The following is a 21,460-nucleotide window of genomic DNA, read 5'->3' on the forward strand; positions in this document are numbered from 1 at the left end:
TGTCATTACTGCGCACATGCTGGAACTATCACCACTCTTTTCTTTTTTTTTTTTTTTCTTGGCTCTGGCTTTTAAACCTTCAAAGTGCAGGATGACTTTTGGCTTCATAAACCCGTTGACTAAGCTGCCCAAATAACGACCCTGTCTGCAACACGACAAGGTAAAAATGAGAGCAGTTTAATATATGCCATGGAGTTCCAGTTGGCTGACTCAGCATGAAAACTCAAGGGCAAGCTTGGAGACCATCTGTTCAGCTGGAGCCTCTTTGACACTGCTCATCGTTACCTCTGACCAGAATGTGTAATAGGCCTATTCTGGTCAGAGACGACGCCTGGCCCACGCCACTTTGGCCTACTTTCTCTGTTTCTCAGACGGTCTTTTAATCCTTCTCTCATTCTCTATCTGCTTCCTTCTCCACTTAAAGAGCGAAAGCAAACTGATAACAAGGCTTAAAAACATCCTTTGTGATTTAAAGAGAAATATCTTTCTCCTTGTCTCCTTTTTTTGTCAGAAATACAAAGAACTGTACCAGGAGATTAATCTATGTTATTTCTGTACCTCAGAGCATAAAATCTGCATGTTGGAGCAGAGATTGAACTGTCCTGGGGAAAAAATAAACATTATTTCATTCTTTGCCTTGTAATACATACACTTTAATGATAATCTTTAAAACCCTTTCTGCTTAGTTTGTTGAGTTTTACTTATATTTTGATGCCATCTGTAATTAGTTTGTGCATCTGAGCCTTCAGATCCCTCCACATGTCTTTGTCTCTTCTCAGTGTTGTGTTTGGAAAGCTTCCTATATTTGGAGTGCCAAACTAGACAGGCAGCAGTTATTCTCACAAGTGACACTCTTGATAATGTGTTTGACTAATGATGAGTGCTGGCAGTGTCTTCTATTCACTCTGACAGTTCTGGGTTAAACGTCTTCTTCATGAAAAGAGGATGACCACAATAAACACACACACACACAAAGCCTGGGCCTGACTTACCTCTTCTGTTATTACAGGGGTTTATGGTGAAGAGAACTGATTTTGCGTTGCTTGTTAGATGCCTAATAAGTTATTTGGGTTACTCTGTACATTTTGAGGATTGTATTTTCTTTGACTTTTGCGTGACCTTTGAATTTCCAATTTCCCATTTACATCCACTTTCAAACAGGAGCCATGACTGATTAGTGTTTACACCCAAAACAAGTTGTTTGCAAAAATTAATGATGCAAACCCAGTCGGGGATCACCTAAATTGACATCTGTGGTGAGAGCAAAAAAGACAAAATTTAAAAAGTTTTCAGCTTGGGCGGAGTTCAGGGCTCGGAGAGCGGTTCTAGAGGTGGACAGATGCTTGTGTCCCATGGCACAGCACAACTATCACTTTTCTCCCTGTGTTAGGAGAAATCCTGAACATGCAGATCTGTGTGCATAGATTATAGCCACATAAACAGATAACTGATTCATATTAGGTTTTGCTTCTACATTTAAAGACATTTGGAAATACTAGACTGCAGCTGCGATTTTATATCTGATGTACGCCATGTATGCAAATCCACAATAGATCACTTTAACTTCAGTCTAAGTTGTAAACTTACCAAAGAAGTCTAGCATTATATTTGATGGAAAAAATGGCAAAAGTTGTAAGTGTACACTTTAAATGCCAAACAGCAATCATGCTGTTAATCTCCCACAGGTCCTTAAGAGATGCTGGTGACAGATGGCACTGGAAAATTGAAGATGCACCGTCAGATGAGGGGGATTATGTGTTTGTCATCTGAAGACTCATACCTGTTGGTTTTCTTCTTAACTCAAATTTATGCACCCTCACTTCAATCACTTGGATTTCTTTCTATGACTTGAATGATGTGAGGATGATGGGAGGATGAAGACGTTCACGCAACACTTATTTGCCAAATGGGACATTATTGCCCTGTCAAGTGTCATTCTGAAGTGATGTTTATAATTTATAATGTGTTACACAGCTGTGTAATTTATCTTAATTTATCTTATACTTATATATCATAGTGGTCGCACTGTTCTGTACTGACTTGTTGTCTTACAGTTGAGTTTCCGAACTTTGCAGCGTTGTATATACTGAAAGATTTTGGCACTTTCTGACCCAAACCTGTTCTGGATTGTAATCTAAAAAGTACATAAACTCCCTCTTTCCCTTGCAGCTCATATGCTCAAATAACCTGATATGCAGTCACTACTTTAAATTGTATATCCCTAAAATGCGTCACTACATTTATTTTCTCATCTCGTTATGTCCTTCTATCTAACCTTTTTGAATAAAACACAACGTTTTATTCAAAAAGGTTCAAATTAAAATGTCAGTGGCTGCAGTATCCAGTTATTAAACAGATTCCCAACCCAAACACCAAAGGATGTCTTCAAATTAATAAATCACTCATGCATGGCCAGTGACATATAAGGAAAACACTAAAATCTCCAAGTAGATCATACACTCCAAAAACAGTCATAACATACAGTACACATTTAGTCATACATTATGAATATGACAAATGAGGCCCTCTTCTCATGTTTCAAGTTAATGTGAAATTAATGTGATTTTACAGCAGCTGTGGAAGATTTTCAGACAACAAAAACAAGGAGCTTACTGCTGAATAACTTAAACATACAAATTAATTAGACTCTACTTAAGTAAAATGTTGTTGACCTGATGTTGTTGGCCCTGAGGCTACATGTCTAGAGACTTCTAAGATCCAGAACAAAAAAAAAAAAAAGCATAAAACTCATCATAATCATAAGAACTACAGACATTACCAGACCCAAATCCCAACTAGACTCATTTATCACTGCGGCAATTTGTCTTTACAGCTGTTTCATTTGAAAACAATAAATCGCCAGCATGTTGAAAACAGATGTAGCAGAGAATATTCACAGCACACCTGAGTAAAAAGGCACCAGCTAACTGTGTAATATCCCAGACTTAATTTGATCCAAAAATATACACAGTTAAACCATTCATACAGCAAATTGTCATTATTACAGCGAGGAAGTAGTTATAAATCACACTGTAGGTTGAGTCAGAAGCAATATGCATAAATTGCTCACTAATACTGAGCCAGAAAAATCACTTTTCAAAGTGAGAAAAGTGTTTCTAAAGAAAGTGTGAGACTGGTGACATGGTACTGATTCCTCAGAACCCCAGGATAAAAACAAAGCTTGAATCTGGCTGTTTCTCCTTCACAGCAAAAAAAAAAAAGTCAGAATAGTCTAAACAAAGTGCTCAGAGGATCAGAGTAAACAAGAACCAAATGAGCAAGTGAGGAAGTCCTGTAAAGTAGGGCACAAAGTAGGCCGCACTCTTATCTCTCAAAAGGTTAGTCCCATTGCAGTTTCTCCTAAGTGGTTTAGAAATTCCCACAAATGCATCACGGCTTCAAAAGCAACTTGCATTACTGGGAGAGTTTGGTGTTGTTTCTTCATAGTAAACTCCTATAATAGTGCATACGCAAACCTTTTCCGATTCTGGTATTCTTAGTATCGATGCTCTACTTAGGATGTGTTCCACCAGACCATCTGTGAGGACATCTGTGATATAAGCTGTCTTTCAGCTTCCATATCCCAATTTAAGCCTCTATGCTTCTTTTAGACCTCATGCACCTACTGCTTCACCATTCTCCAACTCACTAATGGTCTGAGGCTGACTGGTTTTTTCCTGCATGTTGGAGTAGATGTCAGGCAAGAAGAAGGTTCATTAAAAACTGAGCAGACAGAGAGGAAATGGCCTCCTCAGCTCTCACACTGGAAATTGTGTTCGATATCTGAACATCTGGATACGGAAGACTAATATTTTCTGTCTCATATTGATTTTTAAAAAGACAACAGTTTTTCAGTAGCTATATCTGAAGCTGCTGCACATAGAAATTTCAAAGAAGAGTGCTCATCTGTGACCACTCTGCCAATTACGTTGTGTCACAGTCGGGGTTCTGTAAGATGGCTAATTATCCTCAGGATTTCATTGGTGATAGTGAGTCTTAAACCATTAAAAGCAGGATATGCTTGCAGTATAAAACTTCAGGGACATGAAGATGTGCTGTTTTTTTATCTTTTACAATCAGCTCAAGGTTCTTTTTTTTCTACCTTTTACCAGAGCTTTCCACCACATCACGATATTTTTCAGTGAGTTTGCTCAGTTCTCATGGAGATGGATTTGTTGACCTGCAAATTCAGTACCTCAAAGACTATGTAATACAGTTGAAAACCATGGCAAGGGCTGCTAAGTAAATCTTGTTTTGCAGTAGAACTTAAATCCAGCTTCAATCCAATATTCATTTCCCTTTCAGCTCTGGTCTGGTCTCCACAAACTCCTAAATAAATATGTGTATCTTTAGCTGCTGAATGGTCCACTGTGTTTACCAGCTCTACACTTAGTTTGACTGTCTCATAATTGGTGCTGCGGCTGACAACAGCCGCCTGCTGCAGCTGGAAACGATGATCACGACAGATGTGAGGCTGAACCAGAACAGAATGGCCTGCAAAACCAAAACAATGAGCTGAAAGACACTTAAATGCTTCACAAAGCAGAAGGGAACAGGGAAAATTAGGGTGATGGTTATTTGCGGGCTCCTCACAACTTAACATAACCATTTGACCCACCTTAAACAGAGACAAGATGTCCTACAGCTGCTGTAAATGAATAACAGCTACTTAGCCTGCATGTTAACAAATCTACTACTCATACTAGATGAGATGTTACATTATTCAGTAAATATACGTAATGAAAATTATTGGTTTCAGACATATTATAACAGTAGTTTAATATTCACCACACTCTGCTGCTGAAGATTTCATCTGTACTTTGTTGATGTTACACATTCAGTCTAATCCCTGTGGTATTTATTACTGAAAGATAAAGACCAGTGGATGGAGCACAGTATATTTTCTTTGTGCCCCCCCCCCCCCCCCCACCCCCCCCACAGCTGGTTCAGTGATGACAGTCATCTCAGCTGAGCTCAGTCTAACAGTGAATATATTTGGCTGGAAGCCGTAGAACTATTCATCACATACGAGACTCGTCATAGTGAAGGTTAAGAGCTGTTGAGAAGTAATTGCTGTTTTGAGCCATACTGATTACAGCCCCTGTGAAGCAACAATATCCCAGTAATGTGCACTTTTTTCATGATTTGCTTTGGCACCTTATTTCATCTTAATTAGATAGGAATAAATATCTTTTTGGGCAGGACAGTCTTAGTCACAGTTCCAGCAGAAGCAGTGAGGTTATTATTATAGCAGGGATGTTTAAAATCTCATGTGCAGTGGTAAAGAAATATTACTTTCATAAATATGTGATGTATCAAGCAGACATGGGACAATCAATAGGGCAATGCGACCGGATCATGGCATGAGTCTGTGTGAGGCACTATTTTTTTCCCTAAGATTACAATTTTTCCACTTGTTAAATCTGTCCATTATAATGATGCTTACATATGCTGTATTTTTTTTCCAAGTGAATTGTTGTGTTATGGTGTACAATTAAACAAACTCAAACCAAACCATCATTAAAATTAAGCTCACAGTTTATTATTAAAAGAATTCTGTCCTCCAACCCCATTCAATTATTCTGTGTTTGCTGTCACATTTGCTTTACTGACAAGGATCTGTGTGAGGAGATTTTACTGTTGGTCTACTGAGACCACTTCCTCTTTATCTGCTCAGCTGTCCTGGTTGCTCTTGGTAGAGTACATGTTGGTGGAGTTGTGCTTGTCTGGACTCTCTGGACCATCAGCTCTACAGTCTTACACCATCAAACCACTGTACAGGACACATCTCAGGGAGCTAAACAAATGTTTCTGTGAGCCAGTTTGTGTCACATTCTCATTCATCATTTCATTTCTTTGTTGTCTTGGTAAAAGTAATGCAACAGATGAATCACACAAACATGGAATAATTTTGTGCCATTACAGCAGAATAGTGTGAAGACAGAAAAACAGTCGAAATCATCGAAAACTAGAATTACCGCCTTGTTGTTGTAAGCCTCTACCAATGAGCCAAGTTGCAGGAAATATGGTCAAAATGTCTCCGTCCTGAGTTACAGTGTTGAATAATGGCCAGAGGTGTTTTTGCAGAACATTATGACGTCACAGTGAACTTGACCTTTGACCTTTAACCACCAGATTCTAATCAGTTCATCCGTGAGTCCAACTGAATGTTTGTGCCAAATATAAAGAAATTCCCTTGGAAGGACGCACAGACAGACTGAAAACATAAACCCTCTGGTTCTGGCTGTCGCCGATGTGGAGAAATAACAATGACAAACTTCAGGTACTGATTTCACTCTCATAGAATCAGGGACAAAGAATTTCTTTCTGAACTCAACATTATTAGTCAATGATGCAATAAAATCACACACACAAACACACACACACACACTTACATGAGATATGGCTCTTCACTTTAGGAATATTTTCAGATTTATTATTAATCCAACAGCACGTACTGTAAACCAACAGCTGCTGTCACATCTCCTGGGACTAGTTCAAAGTTGTAAAAGTCAAGACAATCACTCAAGTAAAATTAGATGAGACAACTTGCAGGAAAGTGGGTACACCAAGAAACATAATTTCATCCAGGCACAACTCCCAGAATGCATTTTACATCACAGAACGATGGCATATAACAGTGTGATATCCAGGGGTATTTGAGACTAATGGTAACAAATCCTGTTTAAGTCTATGCAGTGCTTCCACAGTTTGATTACCAAAGCTTACAAAAGTGTATTATCCATGAGGGCCTTAAACCCTGTGCAATAATCAATAATCATCTTACAGACTCACTGCATCTCACACTGCACGAGACAGTTTAATAAAATCCATGTCAGACTGTGCGATATCAGTTCTGAGGGATATTAGACTTTGTGATGAATACCTGGATTACCTGGATATCACAGTGCTCTATTCAAAAGTAGCGCCATTTCTCATACTTACCTACTTTAAGGTAACACACACACCACCCACCCTCCCCCCAACCTCCTCATCCTCCCCACCCACCCACCCACTGCCAGAACAAAATAACTTGGCTCAGGCTGTGTTAACATGACTCACATTAATTTGTAAACAGCACCCAGTCATCTGTTTTGCCACTGATGGAGAGGTGCTTTATTTTGTGTGACACGCTCTTCCACTCGTGGCTATAAGCCAGCATTTTAGCATCATTTTAATTGGGCAGAGAGAAACTTGTTGGAGCATGAAGAGGAAAGGAGCTTCACTCTAAGAGTCATTCATGCACGTCCCTCATTTCTCCGCCCAGATCGTCTCAGGCATAATAACAAGTGAAAGAATGTGGGGAAACAACAAGCATGCATTGTGACAAATTATTCATCACAGGACATGTTATGTACTCACCGTTTTTGTCTGCTCGGCGGAAAATCTGAAAAAAAGAGGGGGGCGGAGAAGATGGTTATGACTTAGCCAAGCATCACAAAAGGGATTCTTGCAATAAACAGGTGCAGATTATTAAGCGTCATGGCAGTTCATCAAAAACACAATAGGATTGTTAACGTCTGTTGTACAAGGTTAGTTTGCTCTGCTGCACTGAACAGACCAGTCATATGAACAAGGACACTGACGAACACTGTTATTCTCTGAATGTGTGACTCATGTTAGGTTGAATAGCAGTTAGTAGTATGTGTCAGTTTGAAAACAGGTTTATCTCTTCTGAAGTAAACGGTAATTTCAGAATCAGTGAAAGGCCAATAGTTATTATCTTGCAGGTGCCTTAGTCACAATATCTGCTGGAAAAACGTGGATGTGCAAATGAATTCAACGTTTGTTGATTATACTGTATAGTTTAATATGTAAGAGTAACTGTTGCCCTGGTAATAAATAATTATGATCCAAACAAACAATCAACAGGTGAGTAACAGCCACAAGCTGAGGATTCATCAGTGATGCCCACAGGAGTGTGAAGCCAGTGGATCTCCCAGAGCACTAACAGAGTGGTGGTGTATTTAAAAGATCAGCTCCGAGCATCAGTCACTAGTCGCTGCTGCTGCTGCTGCTGCTGCTGTTTCTGTCAGCTCCAGTTGCAGCTAAGTGCGTTGACTGGCCAGTAGCTACAACAAGTCCCTGCCCAGCTTTCACCCACATGTGATTCAGTGGACCATTTTCACCGCAAACATTTCATTGTGTCAGATAAGGGAGAGCACAGGTTCAACTGACACTAACAAGGACTGAATCACATGTACTGGGCCATGCTGTTATATGTGCTGTCTCTAGCTAATGGTACATTTCAAATTTTAAAAAGCCATCATTAGTGTTATTAATTACATGTTTGGTGTTTTGCTTTTGCTTATTTTGTCGACTCATGTATTCAGGCAACACTGAACAATCATATTTGTTCTCACTCCTTTTAGTCTATTCCCACTGGGCGGTTCTGGTGCGCTATGAGATGGTTTATGATGTGCAAGAGAGACTGTGATACCAGAGTCAGGTGTATTTTTTTATAATAGCAACTATGATGAGGATATTTCTGAATGAACACAGGAGAAATGGCCACATAATAAAAACAAAGCTACTAACTCAAAAAACATCACAACACTCAGTTACAACAAAAGCAAACAGAAAAACAAAAAACAGCTTGACAAATCTCTTTTCACATGGCACAGGTAAAATTGTACATATGCAGTTATGCATAATGCAAAAAAAATACAAAATCTGAATCCCTGAAAAATGAGGAACATGAATGGAGGAATGGCTGACATTTGCACATAGCCAAAACATGTTTTCAAGAATCTGTTCTTTCTTGCTGATGAGAAACTGAGTGTGTCAGGGGCTGGCAGGGATTGTTGTAGTAATTGTCATGGATAATAAAAAGCCTATTTTTAATAGAGTTTTAAATATGCACAGCTAGGTAATAAATGAGTGATTATGACTGGGAAAAAAAGCCATTTGTTGTCTGATATGAAGAAGACACAAGGCCATAATATGGCTTATGGCTGACCATAATAGAAGGTGTTAGTCAGCTGCTGGCAGCCTTGAGAACAGGATCTGCCTTCTGGTCAATAGAGGAGAATTCCAGACTGTTATAGCCTGGGTTTTTCTCAGTTTATAAGGAACTTTATTGTCCACAAAATGGAAATTGTTCTTGGCTTCACTATACAGCATAAATTCTGAGATCTAAGGACGAGGCAGGATCTGAGGACAACAGACTGCACTGGGTGACTGCACAAACGATCTGACAGGTTTTAAACAGTCCCCAGTGTAACCATAATGTCCAAACTACTTATCTGCAGTGAAGATAAAGATTAGAGCCCCCAAAATGCCCATTATACCGTAAACATCTATTGAATTGTTAATGCACACTCAACTAAAGTACAGTGGACAAAGCTGAAGTAGTTTGAAGTGGCTCTTGTAAATCAAATAGATGTTTACAATGGATAGTTTGGGGGACAGTTTTAATAATCACTTTGTTTTCATGTGGTTTAGATAATTGGACTGTGCAAGGGGAAAATACACTCCATTATAAATCTTTGTCAAAATAAGAGGATGGGAAAATCGCTATGTTCCAATAAGCTGACCGCTTTTTAACTTATCAGATTGAATCTGAAACTAGAATTACTGTATAAACCACTGCACTTTCAGTTTAACCTATGTCCTGCAATTTAAATTACAGAAATTACAAATTTACATATTCACATGACCGTGAAAAATTCAAATTTTGTGCAGTTCACATATGGCACTGTACTTTGTTTTAAGCACCTCCTCTTGTATGCAGCCCAATTATAAGCCAGTGGCACAAAATACAGCTCCTGCATGGATAAATCTAACTTCATCATAGGTTTTACAAAGATGCTGTACTTCTATTCTATTGATTCTATTCCACCCCCTCAGTCCGTTGTTTCCATTGTCAGGCAGAGGTCAGGAATGATGTGCTCGTCAATTTTGACCTACACGTTAATAATAGCAGCCGAACCTGCACCTCACTTTCATTTTTCTTTGGCCAACAACCTCAAAGTCTGCACTTCCGCACTTCTAGCCTTCATTTGTCAACCCCTGTGTCTCTACAGCCTCAATCCTGACTAATAACAAGAGCCAGGTCATTTCAAACCACTTCACAACACACTCGTTGCCCCTTTTCTGATTCATCTGTCTAGACTTGAAGGTGACTGTGAAGCTGCAAATTGCTGTCTGTGTTATTTGTTTAAAGTAAAATGCTTTTAATAACAGGACATTATGAACCTTCCTTAGTGTTTAATACATGAATCTGAAATAAATTTTCTGTCTACTTTAAGCTCCTGCATATTGTATAGTAAATCTCATTTTTCCTTCTCAGTCAGCTGTCTTTTCTTTTCCCCCTTTGGAACCATAAACCATCTAAGCAGTGTTTAAACCAGGTACTGTACAGTTAAACTTGTTTGTTGTTTGGGTGTGACTTTGGGCTCTCCAGTGTCAGGAGATGATAATGCATCATTTACAGCAAGCCCAGAAAAGGTCAGACCTGCTTCCCAGAGCGCTGCTGTTCTGATGTCATGGTGGCAGGTGTGAAAAGACAGTGGGTCCTCTCAGGCTGTGCTGACACACTGGTTTTTGGGGGTTTTTTTGGTTGTTTTTAGGGAAAACTGGAGCTACTGACCATATTCTGTTGAGCATATTGTATGTGTCATATTGACTGAAATTTATATTTTCCAGTTTTTCTTACATTTTTTTTTCTTTCTGTTACCCTACATGCCTTTACATGCATCTTTCTCCTCCAGTTCAAGAGCAGCAAAAGATGAAGACCAGAAGAGGGAGGACAGAGATGCGAGAGAGAGAGAGAGAGAGAGAGAGAGAGAGAGAGAGAGAGAGAGAGAGAGAGAGAGAGAGAGAGAGAGAGACAATCAGAAAGAGAAAATCAGAGAAAGTGGTGGGAATCAAGCAAGCCTCAGAAACCAGAGCCACTGGATACACAAAAAAAAAGACAATTAAAAAAAGCAGCCAACAATGTGGATGATAAAACCACCTCCTACGATCATCACCGGCATCATTTATTGTCCTTGGCCTTTGAACGGGACAGGCACTGCTTTGTCTCTTACCCTGGAATCATGAGTTGTTACAATCTCTACACCTCTAATACGGCTGCACAATTAATTGAAATATAGTCAAAATCGCAATATGGCCAAGCGCAGTGTCCAAATCGCAGTAGCTGCCATTTTTCGGATAAAGGTAAAATCCCTCACAACATTGTTAAGAATTGTTAGCACCATAAGCGTTGTGGTGCTACAGAGACGCCCTGGCCTACAAGTCATATTCTCCAGACATGAGGGAAAATGCTTGTTTGGTTCAAGCCCCAACAAAAATCATATCATCATCTTTTTTTTTTGTCAGTGAAAATGAAATGCAAAAATTATCATTCCGACTGAAATTGTATTGGGTATCAGAATCCAAATATGTGCCAAAATAATTGCAAATAAGATTTTTTTTTTTTTTTTTTTGCATATCAGGCAGCCCTAATCTCTAACATTACTTACTGGCTCATCACCATGTAAGAAGGACTCAGTATAGAGCTATATCTGATGTCCTGATATTCCTGTCATGGAGGAATATCTGTTGCATGTACAACTGGGAGGCGTTCTTTCAAAGAATTAAGATACTTTATATTAATTAACATCCCCATTCTACTTCTCATTTTACTCCTACTGTGTGTGTGTGTGTGTGTGTGTTTTATCTCCAGTACACTATTGAAAATCAATGTGTACCCCTGCAATAATAAAGTTCATCCACTGGCATTATCTCTGAAAATCAATCATCATTGATCTGCTTTACAACTTTCTCTCCAGGCGCACAAAATATTCATGCTCCTTTTTAGGCTTACTATGTGACCGGCCGACTTTATTCAGCCAGCTTAGCACCGTGGGGACAGTGGGAAAACGCCACAGCATCCTAAGACAGCTCTCTGCCTGCCTTAAATGCGAAATTAGATTTCTCAAATCAAAATCTGTCAGCTGTCCTCGGGGAATAGTTGAACAATGTCTGCAATGTCTGAAAAATGTCTCGCCTTTACCAAACCCAAGTGGAGAGACAAAAAAGGAGGAATGAATGTGGTAAAAAGGAGGAATGAATGTGGTAAAAATGAGGCAATGAACAGACAAGTATGGTAATCAAAACCAAGACAGCATGCCCTTGTCTGGCTTCAGAGTATTAAGTATTTCTTAACACCATTATCTCCTGTACAGGCTGTTTAGACAATTTAAACATAATCATATTCCTGAGCTGGGAACCATCGAACAGAGTGTTTCTCTTGGTCTGCCTACACTCTGGCAACACAAAAACTCAAGGTTGAGGACTAATTGCAGAGGCTCTCTGGTGCTGTAATCCATTCAGGGACAGTGTTAGCACCAATAAAGTGACATTTTCTGCAAAATGCAAGTAATGTGTCCCTATTTAGACGAGGCTGTCTGTGCACTACATTAGTGACAGAGCAGAGGGAAAGCTGTCAGTTAGTAAGAGCTCAGATTTGGACAAATCGTTGGCCTACTAACCCAGGACAAGACAGTGTGTGATGGATGGATAATTACCCTATTGATGGATAGTCTCTGCTGCAGTGTTGTAGGTTAATCACGCAGCGGGCGTTATTGGTTTAAGCTCCAGTTGGGGTAGGTGCATGTTTGTGTGTAATTATGTGTGTCTGGGAGATAGATAAGTCAAACACTCAAAAATCAGTGGTATGAAAAAAACAAAAAACATGACACCACCCTAAATCATTTAATTCTCTTGATTTGACACACGCACACACACACAAACACACACACAAAGATTTGTGAGTGTGTGTCTGTGTGTGTTTTGTGTTTCTAGTGCTCTTGCATGCCCAACAAAAAGAGGAGGACCCCCCCAGCAGCCCCTAAAACTGTCTGACTGTGAGAGCTTAATTTATCATGCAGAGGCAGCAGCTGCAGCACCTCCCACTTTGCTCTGACACACGCACACACACACACACTGTCATCTTTAGGTGTGTGATGGGGAAATGCAGAAGAATAAAATTAGACAAAACAACACCTTGATGGAATTTACTACAGAGAATCAAGAAAAAAAAAGACACTATAAACTGTAGGTCACTCTCACATTTCTCATCCTTTATGATTTCGTACAGTTTTGATGTATTGTGACTTTTGCTGTTCATGTCACAACACACTGAAAATGCTTCTATAAGACGATTAACATGAACAGCAAGAGCACAAACACAAACAGCACTTTTTCACGGCGATACACGAGTAAGAGAGTCGATCCACTCACATCATGAAAGATAGTAAGCCCTTGCCCGGCGATGTGGAGCGGCGGCTGCTGCTGCTGCTGCTGCTGAGCCCGAAGATGCTTCTGTTTGGCCGACTGCAGGCACATAGTGATCATCTCCGTGCAAGCCAGCATCTTTCAACGCGTCGAGACACACCTTGATTGGTACAGATCGCTCAAACTGTTGAAGTGAAGGCTGGTGTGTGGAGGAGAAGAGGAGGAGGAGCAGGTGGCAGGTGTGAAAAGCTACAGCAGAGCAGGCGGGGGCTCGGAGACGCTCTGCAACTTTGTGGCGCCGCTGCTGCTGCTGAGCAGAGCGGCCAGCCCCTCCTGCCGGAGCCGCTGTGATTGGCTCGTTGATCTGCGCCGTGCATCTGGATCACAGTGTTGAGCAGAGCGGGATTTAAAGCCTCATTCACAGCCTCTTTTATTTATCAGCTACTTTTATTCATGCACGAATCCTAAAAAATCCTTTATCTATATGCCATACTCACTTTGTAATCAAAATTATAAGTGATTTACACTATTGAAAATACAGTTTATTCTCTTAGAGTTAAGGTCAAATATACAGCCAGTCTGTTTTATTATTATTATTATTATTATTATTATTATTATTTTATTTCAAACTCAATGTAAAGTTTCACATTGTAAAATCTGAGACTTACAAACAGTAAGAGCCAACTTTAGACAAACACCGCCCTCTGCTGGATGTTGCAAATCACTATTATGACTATATTCCTTTTTATTTCATTATTATTTATTATTACTATCATCATCATTATTATTATTATTGCATTTCATGAAGTTTGATGTTGTTATTATTAGACTGAAGTAGGTCGGTGCTGGACTGATTACAATGACCTGCCTTGAATTAAAAAAAAAAGGAAAAAGAAAACGACAATGTGCGCAGTTGAGAGAGTTGAATGAAATATTTCACTGGTGTTGTTTTTGAATTGTGTCTTTTAAAACTGTAAACCTTTCAGGAGGAAGGCGGAGGGGCGGGGCGGAGGGACGCTTTCAATCATCTCTCTTCCTGAACTTCAGTCAGTTTCACTTTCGATTCCAGCTGTTTTGTGTCCGCGTCAGTGGCTTCGGAGACTTCTCGCTTCAGAAAAGAAGAAGAAGAAGAAGAAGAAGAAGGACACACGTAGTTTAGTCTCCAGCAGGCTGTCGTCTGCCCCCCCCCCCACCCACAGCTGGGCCCGTCCAGGACCTTTTATCGTGACAGTTGGACGCGTGGCAGCGCAGACGCTCAGGTATCAAACCTTCGAGTCTGGCGGACAGCTGGGTTTCTGTCACCGCTGCGACACATGCTGTGTTACCTGTCGTTTCAGGTGCGATCATGGCGTCCGAAGCTGCACCGGGAGTCGCTCTGAAGGAGGGTGAGCGGCTCAGCCTAGTTTCGATTTTGTTTTGAGGGAACCGATTTAATCTGGTTTCACTCCTCATATGAGACCACCTATTTCACCCACTCTGTGTATATGTTTAATGCATGTGTCGCTTTTTATTATTGATCTCTGCTATAAGAGTGTGTGGGCATAGTCACAATTCAATGTCCATTCCTTTGATTAGTCATAAACAACCTGCGAATAGTAAGTTTTACTTAACTTAAACTTAAGTCAGACGGGACAAACTTTTTTTTACATGTGTGTGTGAGGAAGGTACAGAGAGAAAACTGTGGACGATGTAAGAAAAGAAGTGTGTTGATAATAAGTGACGTCGTGAAATGATCTTTTCCCTTGGTCCCTTTGCAGCGGAGGAACTCGCCCTCTCTCTGGGTGAAGCCCTCAGCAGTGGGGACAGTGAGGAGGCTGTTAAACTGTGCCAGAGGCTGTCACAACTCTCTGTCCCAGTGTCTGTCAGCGTCAGCAGCCAGGCCTACCCTCAGGACTCCATAAGGTGGACCACTACCTTGTGTTGGCATGTGGTTGTGTGTGTGACTTGACTTGACTTCCTCACTGTGGCCCCGATGTTTCCATGACAGAAAGCTATGAACATTGTCGCTTGTGTGGAAGTGTTTCCCTCTTTTGAAGTGTTTATTTTTTTGAATTGGGATTATGTATAGGGGGTTTTGGGGAACGAAGTCAAGTATAGTGAATAACAAAAGTGTGCGCAGGCATTGTCTGTGCCTCCGTGTGCGGTTACATTTGATGCTGTTTTGCAATCAGGACAACAATAACGCAAGACTGACAGGTTGTGTTGTTTTCTGTTCTGTAGGTTGAAGGTTGGGGTGGAGGATGCTCAGTCAGATAACTACATCCCAGTGACTGTTGTGGTTTCTACTGGTATGACCATTGCAGAACTTAAAGACAAGGTACTCATATGACAGCAATTTCAACTACTATTGCTATTTCCTATGTATTGTTATCAAACACATGGCATACTGTAGTAGGTCAGCAGGTGTTCGTTTCTGTTGTTACTGTGTTAGAGGTTTTATAATTCTAATGCAATTCTTCACAACATGAATTTCTGTAACATACGGATTTTTTTGTGCAACTTTATTTAAATACATGTACATGAACACTGGCACAAATACAGTTCACACACACCTTCTGTTACCATAAGTTATGATTACAAGTGAGAATTTTTTTTCCCCCCTGAACAGATGTTACATTGCAGCTGTGTCGAATGATCTGTCTATCCCTAATTTCGCCCTCACAGATCAGCAATGACTTTGGGTTCCACCCTACGCTGCAGCGCTGGGTCATTGGCAAGCGTTTGGCCCGGGACCAGGAGACGTTGTACAGCCACGGTGTCCGTAAGAGCGGAGACCAGGCTTTCCTGTTCATCCTCTCCGCCCATGCTGCTCATCTCACGCGGCAACAGCGCAACCTGGACCTGGAGCAGCAACGCATAGAGGGTCAGTAACACACACACAAACACAGATCAAGGCTGCAAATTAGTTTATTTCACGTGTGGTATTAACAAGTCAACTAATCGATAAATAGAAGTTTTGTGGAATGATGATCTGTTCTTAGGCATCGTGGAGTCCATGGAGTCGCTGCAACTTTTTCCTAGAGGGCTAGGTGGAGCTGGCCGCAGGAAGGCACCTCCTCCTCCAGAGCCTCAAGAGATTCGTCCCACTCCCCCTCCTAAACTCCCTAAACCTGCTGTGCCTCCTAAACCTCAGGTCAGAATGGAAACTCTGTGGTAGACATTCTGTCTGAGCCCTTGAAGTCTGCCTATAATACAGTATGCTCACATAGTGTGTGTCCAGGGGGGTTGTAAGCTGTACTGTATATCTGTGTCTGTGTGTGCAGTTGGGCTGGGCCTGTTTTATGTGTACATATGTGAACAAGCCAACACGGCCCGGCTGTGAGATGTGTGGAGGGGAGCGGCCGGAGGATTATGAGGTGCCTGATATCTACCAGCCGGACGAGCAGGAGGTTCTCCGGATTCAGCAGGAAACGCTGGCCATGCTGCAGTATGAACAGGTAACAATAAAATGAAGACAAGCAGAGCTCCTGAAACCTTTTCACCCTTTCATCCTAAATTTGACCTGACTCGCGCTCATTAAAACATATGGTTATTGCGTGGTGACCTGCAACACAGTGCAGCTTAAGCCAGGGTTTGCAGCTTTCCAACAAGGCTTTACATTTATGAAGAGGCTGTCTAATTAACCCCAGAACACTAACGTTAAAATTAGTAACACCATCACTAAAGTCGGGTGAAAATCACCTGAACGCATGCCTCTTGAAAAAACCATAGATGGGAGGAGGGAAACAAACATACCATTAATGACATCAATGAGCAGCCTGAAGCTACCCAAGGACCCATGCAACTCAGACAGCAGCAACACAATAAAAATCACATGACAAGAATCGTGTGGGTGAAAATCACCCGGCGTTAGTGTTCTAGGGTTAAGAGCTTCTTAAAATTTTTCTGTGAAACATTTTTGTGAATATTTTTTTTTTAATCTGTTACTGAAACTTGAAGTAATCTAAGAGGGCTTGGATGCGTAGCATAGCTCTCTTGTGTGGTAGAATATTTTCAGTAGAGTAAAACTCTTTATAATGCAGTATTTATGATGACTGCAGAACTAATAGGTGACACTTGATGCATGGAAAAGTGAACATAACACCATATCTATAAAAACTTTTCTGATGCTCATTTCAACAGTCTTTAGCTGTTTCTCTTTCTATTTTCTGGAAAGAAGAAGAATCTAATCTCTGTGCCGTGCATGTATCTTTCTCCTGCTGGGTAATGAAGGCTCGGCAGGCAGAACGCGAGAGGAACTACCGGTACTTGTTGGAAACCGAAGACCAGAGCCTTATCCCCAATGCCACAGAGACAGACTGTCCCATCTGCTTCTCTCCCCTGGAGCCGGGAGAGGGCATTGTGCTCAGAGAGTGTCTGCACACCTTCTGCAGGTCAGACAGGAAACAGCCTTTCTTATCCCTACTGTCTATAAGTCTACGTGTACATTATTTACAAAACGTCCACTGCATGCATTTCTTCTGTGTGTGTACGTGTGTGTTTGTCCTTGTTCAGGGAGTGTCTAGTAGGGACAATAGTGAACAGTCAAGATGCTGAGGTGCCCTGTCCTGACAAGTGTGACAGCAAGATACTGGACAGAGAAATCAAAGCGGTGAGACAGGAGGACAAGACACTTTCAGAATCTAGAAGCTGATGGGAAGTGACAGGATTTACAATCACATAATAATAATCATCATCCAGAAAATAATCCACATGATGACTGTGGGCAGATTTTCATTTCACTTGTTTCAGTGGACAATTATTACAGAGAATTGTTAGAATTAAAACTAGCACATTAGCTTTTGATACCTGATGTGAACTGATTGATCTGACCGGTCAGGCTGATCAAAAATTCTTCTTCAAACTCTCCTATAAAATGTAAGAACTTGTATGGTATAGAAGCACACACACGTTGCTTACTCGTAATCCTAATTTTTAAGAAAAGATTACAAATCTCATAGTGCTGACAGGTGAACAACGGCGTATGGAATACCTGAGTCACAAAAGTTCAGCAACAGGACAGTGGGGATGAATTTACAGTATATTAAGCTTTAGATAAAGTATCTTCTAACAAGTAGCAGCGTCTTTCCTCACACTCTGTCTTTCTGTTACTGTTAACTGTATGACGCAGCTTCTCACAGAGGACGAGCACCAGCGGTTTCTGGAGTTGCGCCTGAGCATCGCAGAAAGCCGCGCAGAGCACAGCTTCCACTGTCAGACTCCCAACTGTCGAGGGTGGTGCGTCTACGAGGACGAAGTCAATGAGTTCCACTGTGAACTCTGCAACGAGACCAACTGCATCCTCTGCAGGGTAGCTTTCGTACATGTATTACACTGACCGAGCAAAGCTTTTCTTTCGACACAAAAATAAGAGATGCTGTGTGGATGTTTTCAGGCCATCCATAAGGACATGAATTGTAAGGACTACCAGGATGACCTGCGCATCCGAGCAGAGAACGACCAGGCGGCTCAGCAGACTAAGCAGATGCTAGAGGTGGGTCAACCAGTACCATAGCATGAGACAATAAACAGGCACGTGCTCCCTGGTGCCCGCAGATCAGCATGGACTGAGAAACATATTCAGAACAGTAACAATCGCGTTTTTGCACCACTTCCTGTGCAGCAATATAACTGAACTTCTGAAGGTAGTATTTTACTTTGAAAAAGTGACAGCTTAGAGCTTTTCTTTATTTTTATCTTGTCTAACAGCCAGTAAATATTCCATAATCATGAATAATAATAATATGAGATGTGCACCACAAACCTCAACAGGAAGGTTGATGGAGTGTCTGTTTTCTTTAACTTGAATCTCTTTCATATGAAGTTGAACTGCAAAAATGCTTTCGAGACAGTTTCTGACTTTGAATAGGTTAGACAAATATTCAATATTTCAATATCCATGTGTGTTGCACCAGCAGCACCTCAGGCTTTGACTTCTTAACTCATAACTGTTTAATGTTGCAACTTTTACATTGTACACTTTTTCACTGTGTTTCACTGCAGAGCCTGCTGCAGAACGGGGAGGCCATGAAATGTCCACGGTGTGACATCATCGTCCAGAAAAAGGATGGCTGTGATTGGATCTGCTGTTTGATGTGCAAGACAGAAATCTGCTGGGTCACCAAACAAGCTCGCTGGGGACCAAATGTAAACACACACACACACACACACACACACAGAGGGCTAGATACTCATTTTCACACAGTGTTGGTTCAGTCTTGTGGAAAGTCACATGTGCATCTGACTTACTTTTCCTTTTTCTTTCCTTTTTTTTTTTTTTTACAGGGCAATGGTGACATATCAGGTGGTTGTAGATGTCGAGTCAATAATCAGCCTTGTCATCCTAACTGCCAGAACTGCCACTGAGGCAAGCACACTAATGAACACATACCATAACATAGGGTTGCAAGCAAATGCACTGTGTACTGTTTGAGGAAATGTAGACCTCAGCTGATGCTCAGGCCCCTGGTTTAATGCTGGCTGCGTTCATGTGCTCTTTTGATGTATTTAACTGACTTTCAGTCCTGATTTCAGTGACTCACTGATAGGACAGTGCAGTGGTCGTCCTGCTGTCGAGGCACCCCTTTCTTCAGCGGTGCTGTTACTATACACAAGCTATGCAACTGCCGGCTATATCTCCTACATCTCTGCAGCTGAGGATATTAAGCATCAGTGTGAGAAAATAAGCTTTACTGGGACCTTCTGCTGTGATAATACCTTTTTGTAATGCATCAGTGCTTGATCTGCATTTTGACCTCTGGCTACTGCTTTCATTACTATTCAACCATGATATTGTTTTTACCCAAGTTTGGCTTCAGCTCAAAACTTTGATTCGGCAAGCATGTCATAATATAATTTTTAAATCTTTCCAGACAGAAATGTGAGAAAAGGCACATTCAGTATATACAAATGTCTCTCCATAGCTGACAAGTCCGTAAATAAGGAATTTTCCTGTGGGAAAATAAAGCCTCAACTAATTTACTACAACTAACCACAATGATCATTCATGAATAATTTATTGTGCTTTTTTTCATACAACTCATCATTTAGTCTATAAAACACCCAGAATAACTAACAAATCATTGTTGTAATTACTTGAGCCTAAAAGTGATGTCTCCCTGACTAAACCGGTGTATTTATGAAGTTGTAACCAATATAATGTCAGTGTAACAGCTGGTAATGAAAATGATTGATTGTAATGGGAATTGTAAGCAATGGATCTTGTCTCAGTCGACTAAACAGACTGCGGTGTGGGATGTTGTGTTAAGTGTTTACGTTGAATGAATTTGTACTTAATGCAAAACAAGCTGCTCAGATGCAATTAATGACTTTGAAGTATCAGGTTTAAAACATGGAAAGCTGGACAAATAATGATGCTGGGTTTTTTTTTGTCAGGTGTTCAGTTCTTTATCTGTAGTTCTCATGTGTTAATTCATCAAGATTTACAATAACCAATGTACTATAATATATAGAATATATTTTGTTTTATATTGTGTTTGTTGGGTTTCGCAATTAGTTGAAATATGTCTTGCCAAATCATATTTGTGAATTTGTTTTCAGTTATATCATCAGATAAAATGAATAACCTTTCAGAGGAAGTTCATCTATGCTGCCTCGGCAGTGAAATGCAAGCACAATAGGCAATTTAAAAAATCTTTTTACTCTTTATCCTGGACAAAGAACAAGGTGCTGGTCATTTCTGAACAACTCAACCGATGCTCAGCTTGCATCACTTGTAGTTATACTTTGTCAGGCTTAGCTCAACATTTATCAGGCTCAGCTGTACTTTGTCAGTTTTCTTCTTGGTACCACTTATGAGCTACACTTTAGATTCAGCTAGAGCTTGATAACAAACAACTTTTGAGTTTAATATTCAAATATGTTCCACAATCATATGGGCGTGCCTTCATTGCTTTTGGAAATAACATGTTTGAAAGCGATAACTGCCTTTACACTGCACTTACAGGCATTGTATCCTAGCATTATTATTATATAATGAAGTGTTAGCAATAAGCTTAAAGTACAACTGAAGTTAACAAAATATGACCAAGGTTGATGGAGAATACCAGAGGATGATGAAAGTGTATGTGAAGCTGATGATGTAGTGATGAAGCTGACAGCTGATTGTAACTGAGAGCTGAGGCCCACAAATGTTGAACTAATCCTGATGAATATAGATTAGGCTGAATCAAGTTTATGTTCAGGTGGATCTTCCTGATCTGAAAAATATCTTTGCTGTTTCAAAATGGTGTACCTTAAA

At 40.6% G+C, this 21,460-nt stretch overlaps 2 protein-coding genes across 5 annotated transcripts in view; one reads left to right on the plus strand and one right to left on the minus strand.

Annotated features, from left to right (window-relative positions):
• Positions 1–13,552, minus strand: part of necab3 (N-terminal EF-hand calcium binding protein 3) — a 36,080-nt gene extending 22,528 nt beyond the window's left edge. Inside the window, exons 1-2 of the mRNA XM_071493401.1 lie at positions 13,228–13,552; positions 7,363–7,387 (exon numbers count right to left, since the gene is read on the minus strand). Of these exons, the coding sequence (XP_071349502.1) occupies positions 7,363–7,387; positions 13,228–13,359 (157 nt within the window). The 5' untranslated portion in view covers positions 13,360–13,552. The remainder of the gene's footprint in view (positions 1–7,362; positions 7,388–13,227) is intronic.
• A 769-nt stretch (positions 13,553–14,321) lies between these two features.
• On the plus strand, positions 14,322–20,695 carry rbck1 (RanBP-type and C3HC4-type zinc finger containing 1). Of its 4 annotated transcripts, XM_071493399.1 has the most exons (14): positions 14,322–14,480; positions 14,559–14,606; positions 14,979–15,123; positions 15,442–15,538; positions 15,886–16,084; positions 16,203–16,354; positions 16,485–16,658; positions 17,434–17,594; positions 17,716–17,812; positions 18,332–18,511; positions 18,596–18,694; positions 19,204–19,347; positions 19,486–19,567; positions 19,735–20,695. In XM_071493399.1, exons 2-13 carry the CDS (start codon positions 14,567–14,569, stop codon positions 19,564–19,566), a joined length of 1,569 nt encoding a protein of 522 aa, XP_071349500.1. In that variant the 5' UTR covers positions 14,322–14,480; positions 14,559–14,566; the 3' UTR covers position 19,567; positions 19,735–20,695. The 4 variants fall into 4 exon arrangements, with proteins under 4 accessions (XP_071349500.1, XP_071349499.1, XP_071349498.1 ...); XM_071493398.1 differs by having other exon boundaries at positions 14,334–14,606; XM_071493397.1 differs by having other exon boundaries at positions 14,334–14,480; positions 19,486–20,695.
• Positions 20,696–21,460: the final 765 nt, after the last annotated feature.

Source organism: Trachinotus anak, unplaced genomic scaffold (genome assembly GCF_046630095.1).
Source record: "Trachinotus anak isolate AG129_WGS33_773 ecotype Australia unplaced genomic scaffold, CSIRO_AGI_Tana_v1 ptg000013l, whole genome shotgun sequence".
In the NCBI taxonomy this organism is placed as follows: Eukaryota; Metazoa; Chordata; class Actinopteri; order Carangiformes; family Carangidae; genus Trachinotus; species Trachinotus anak.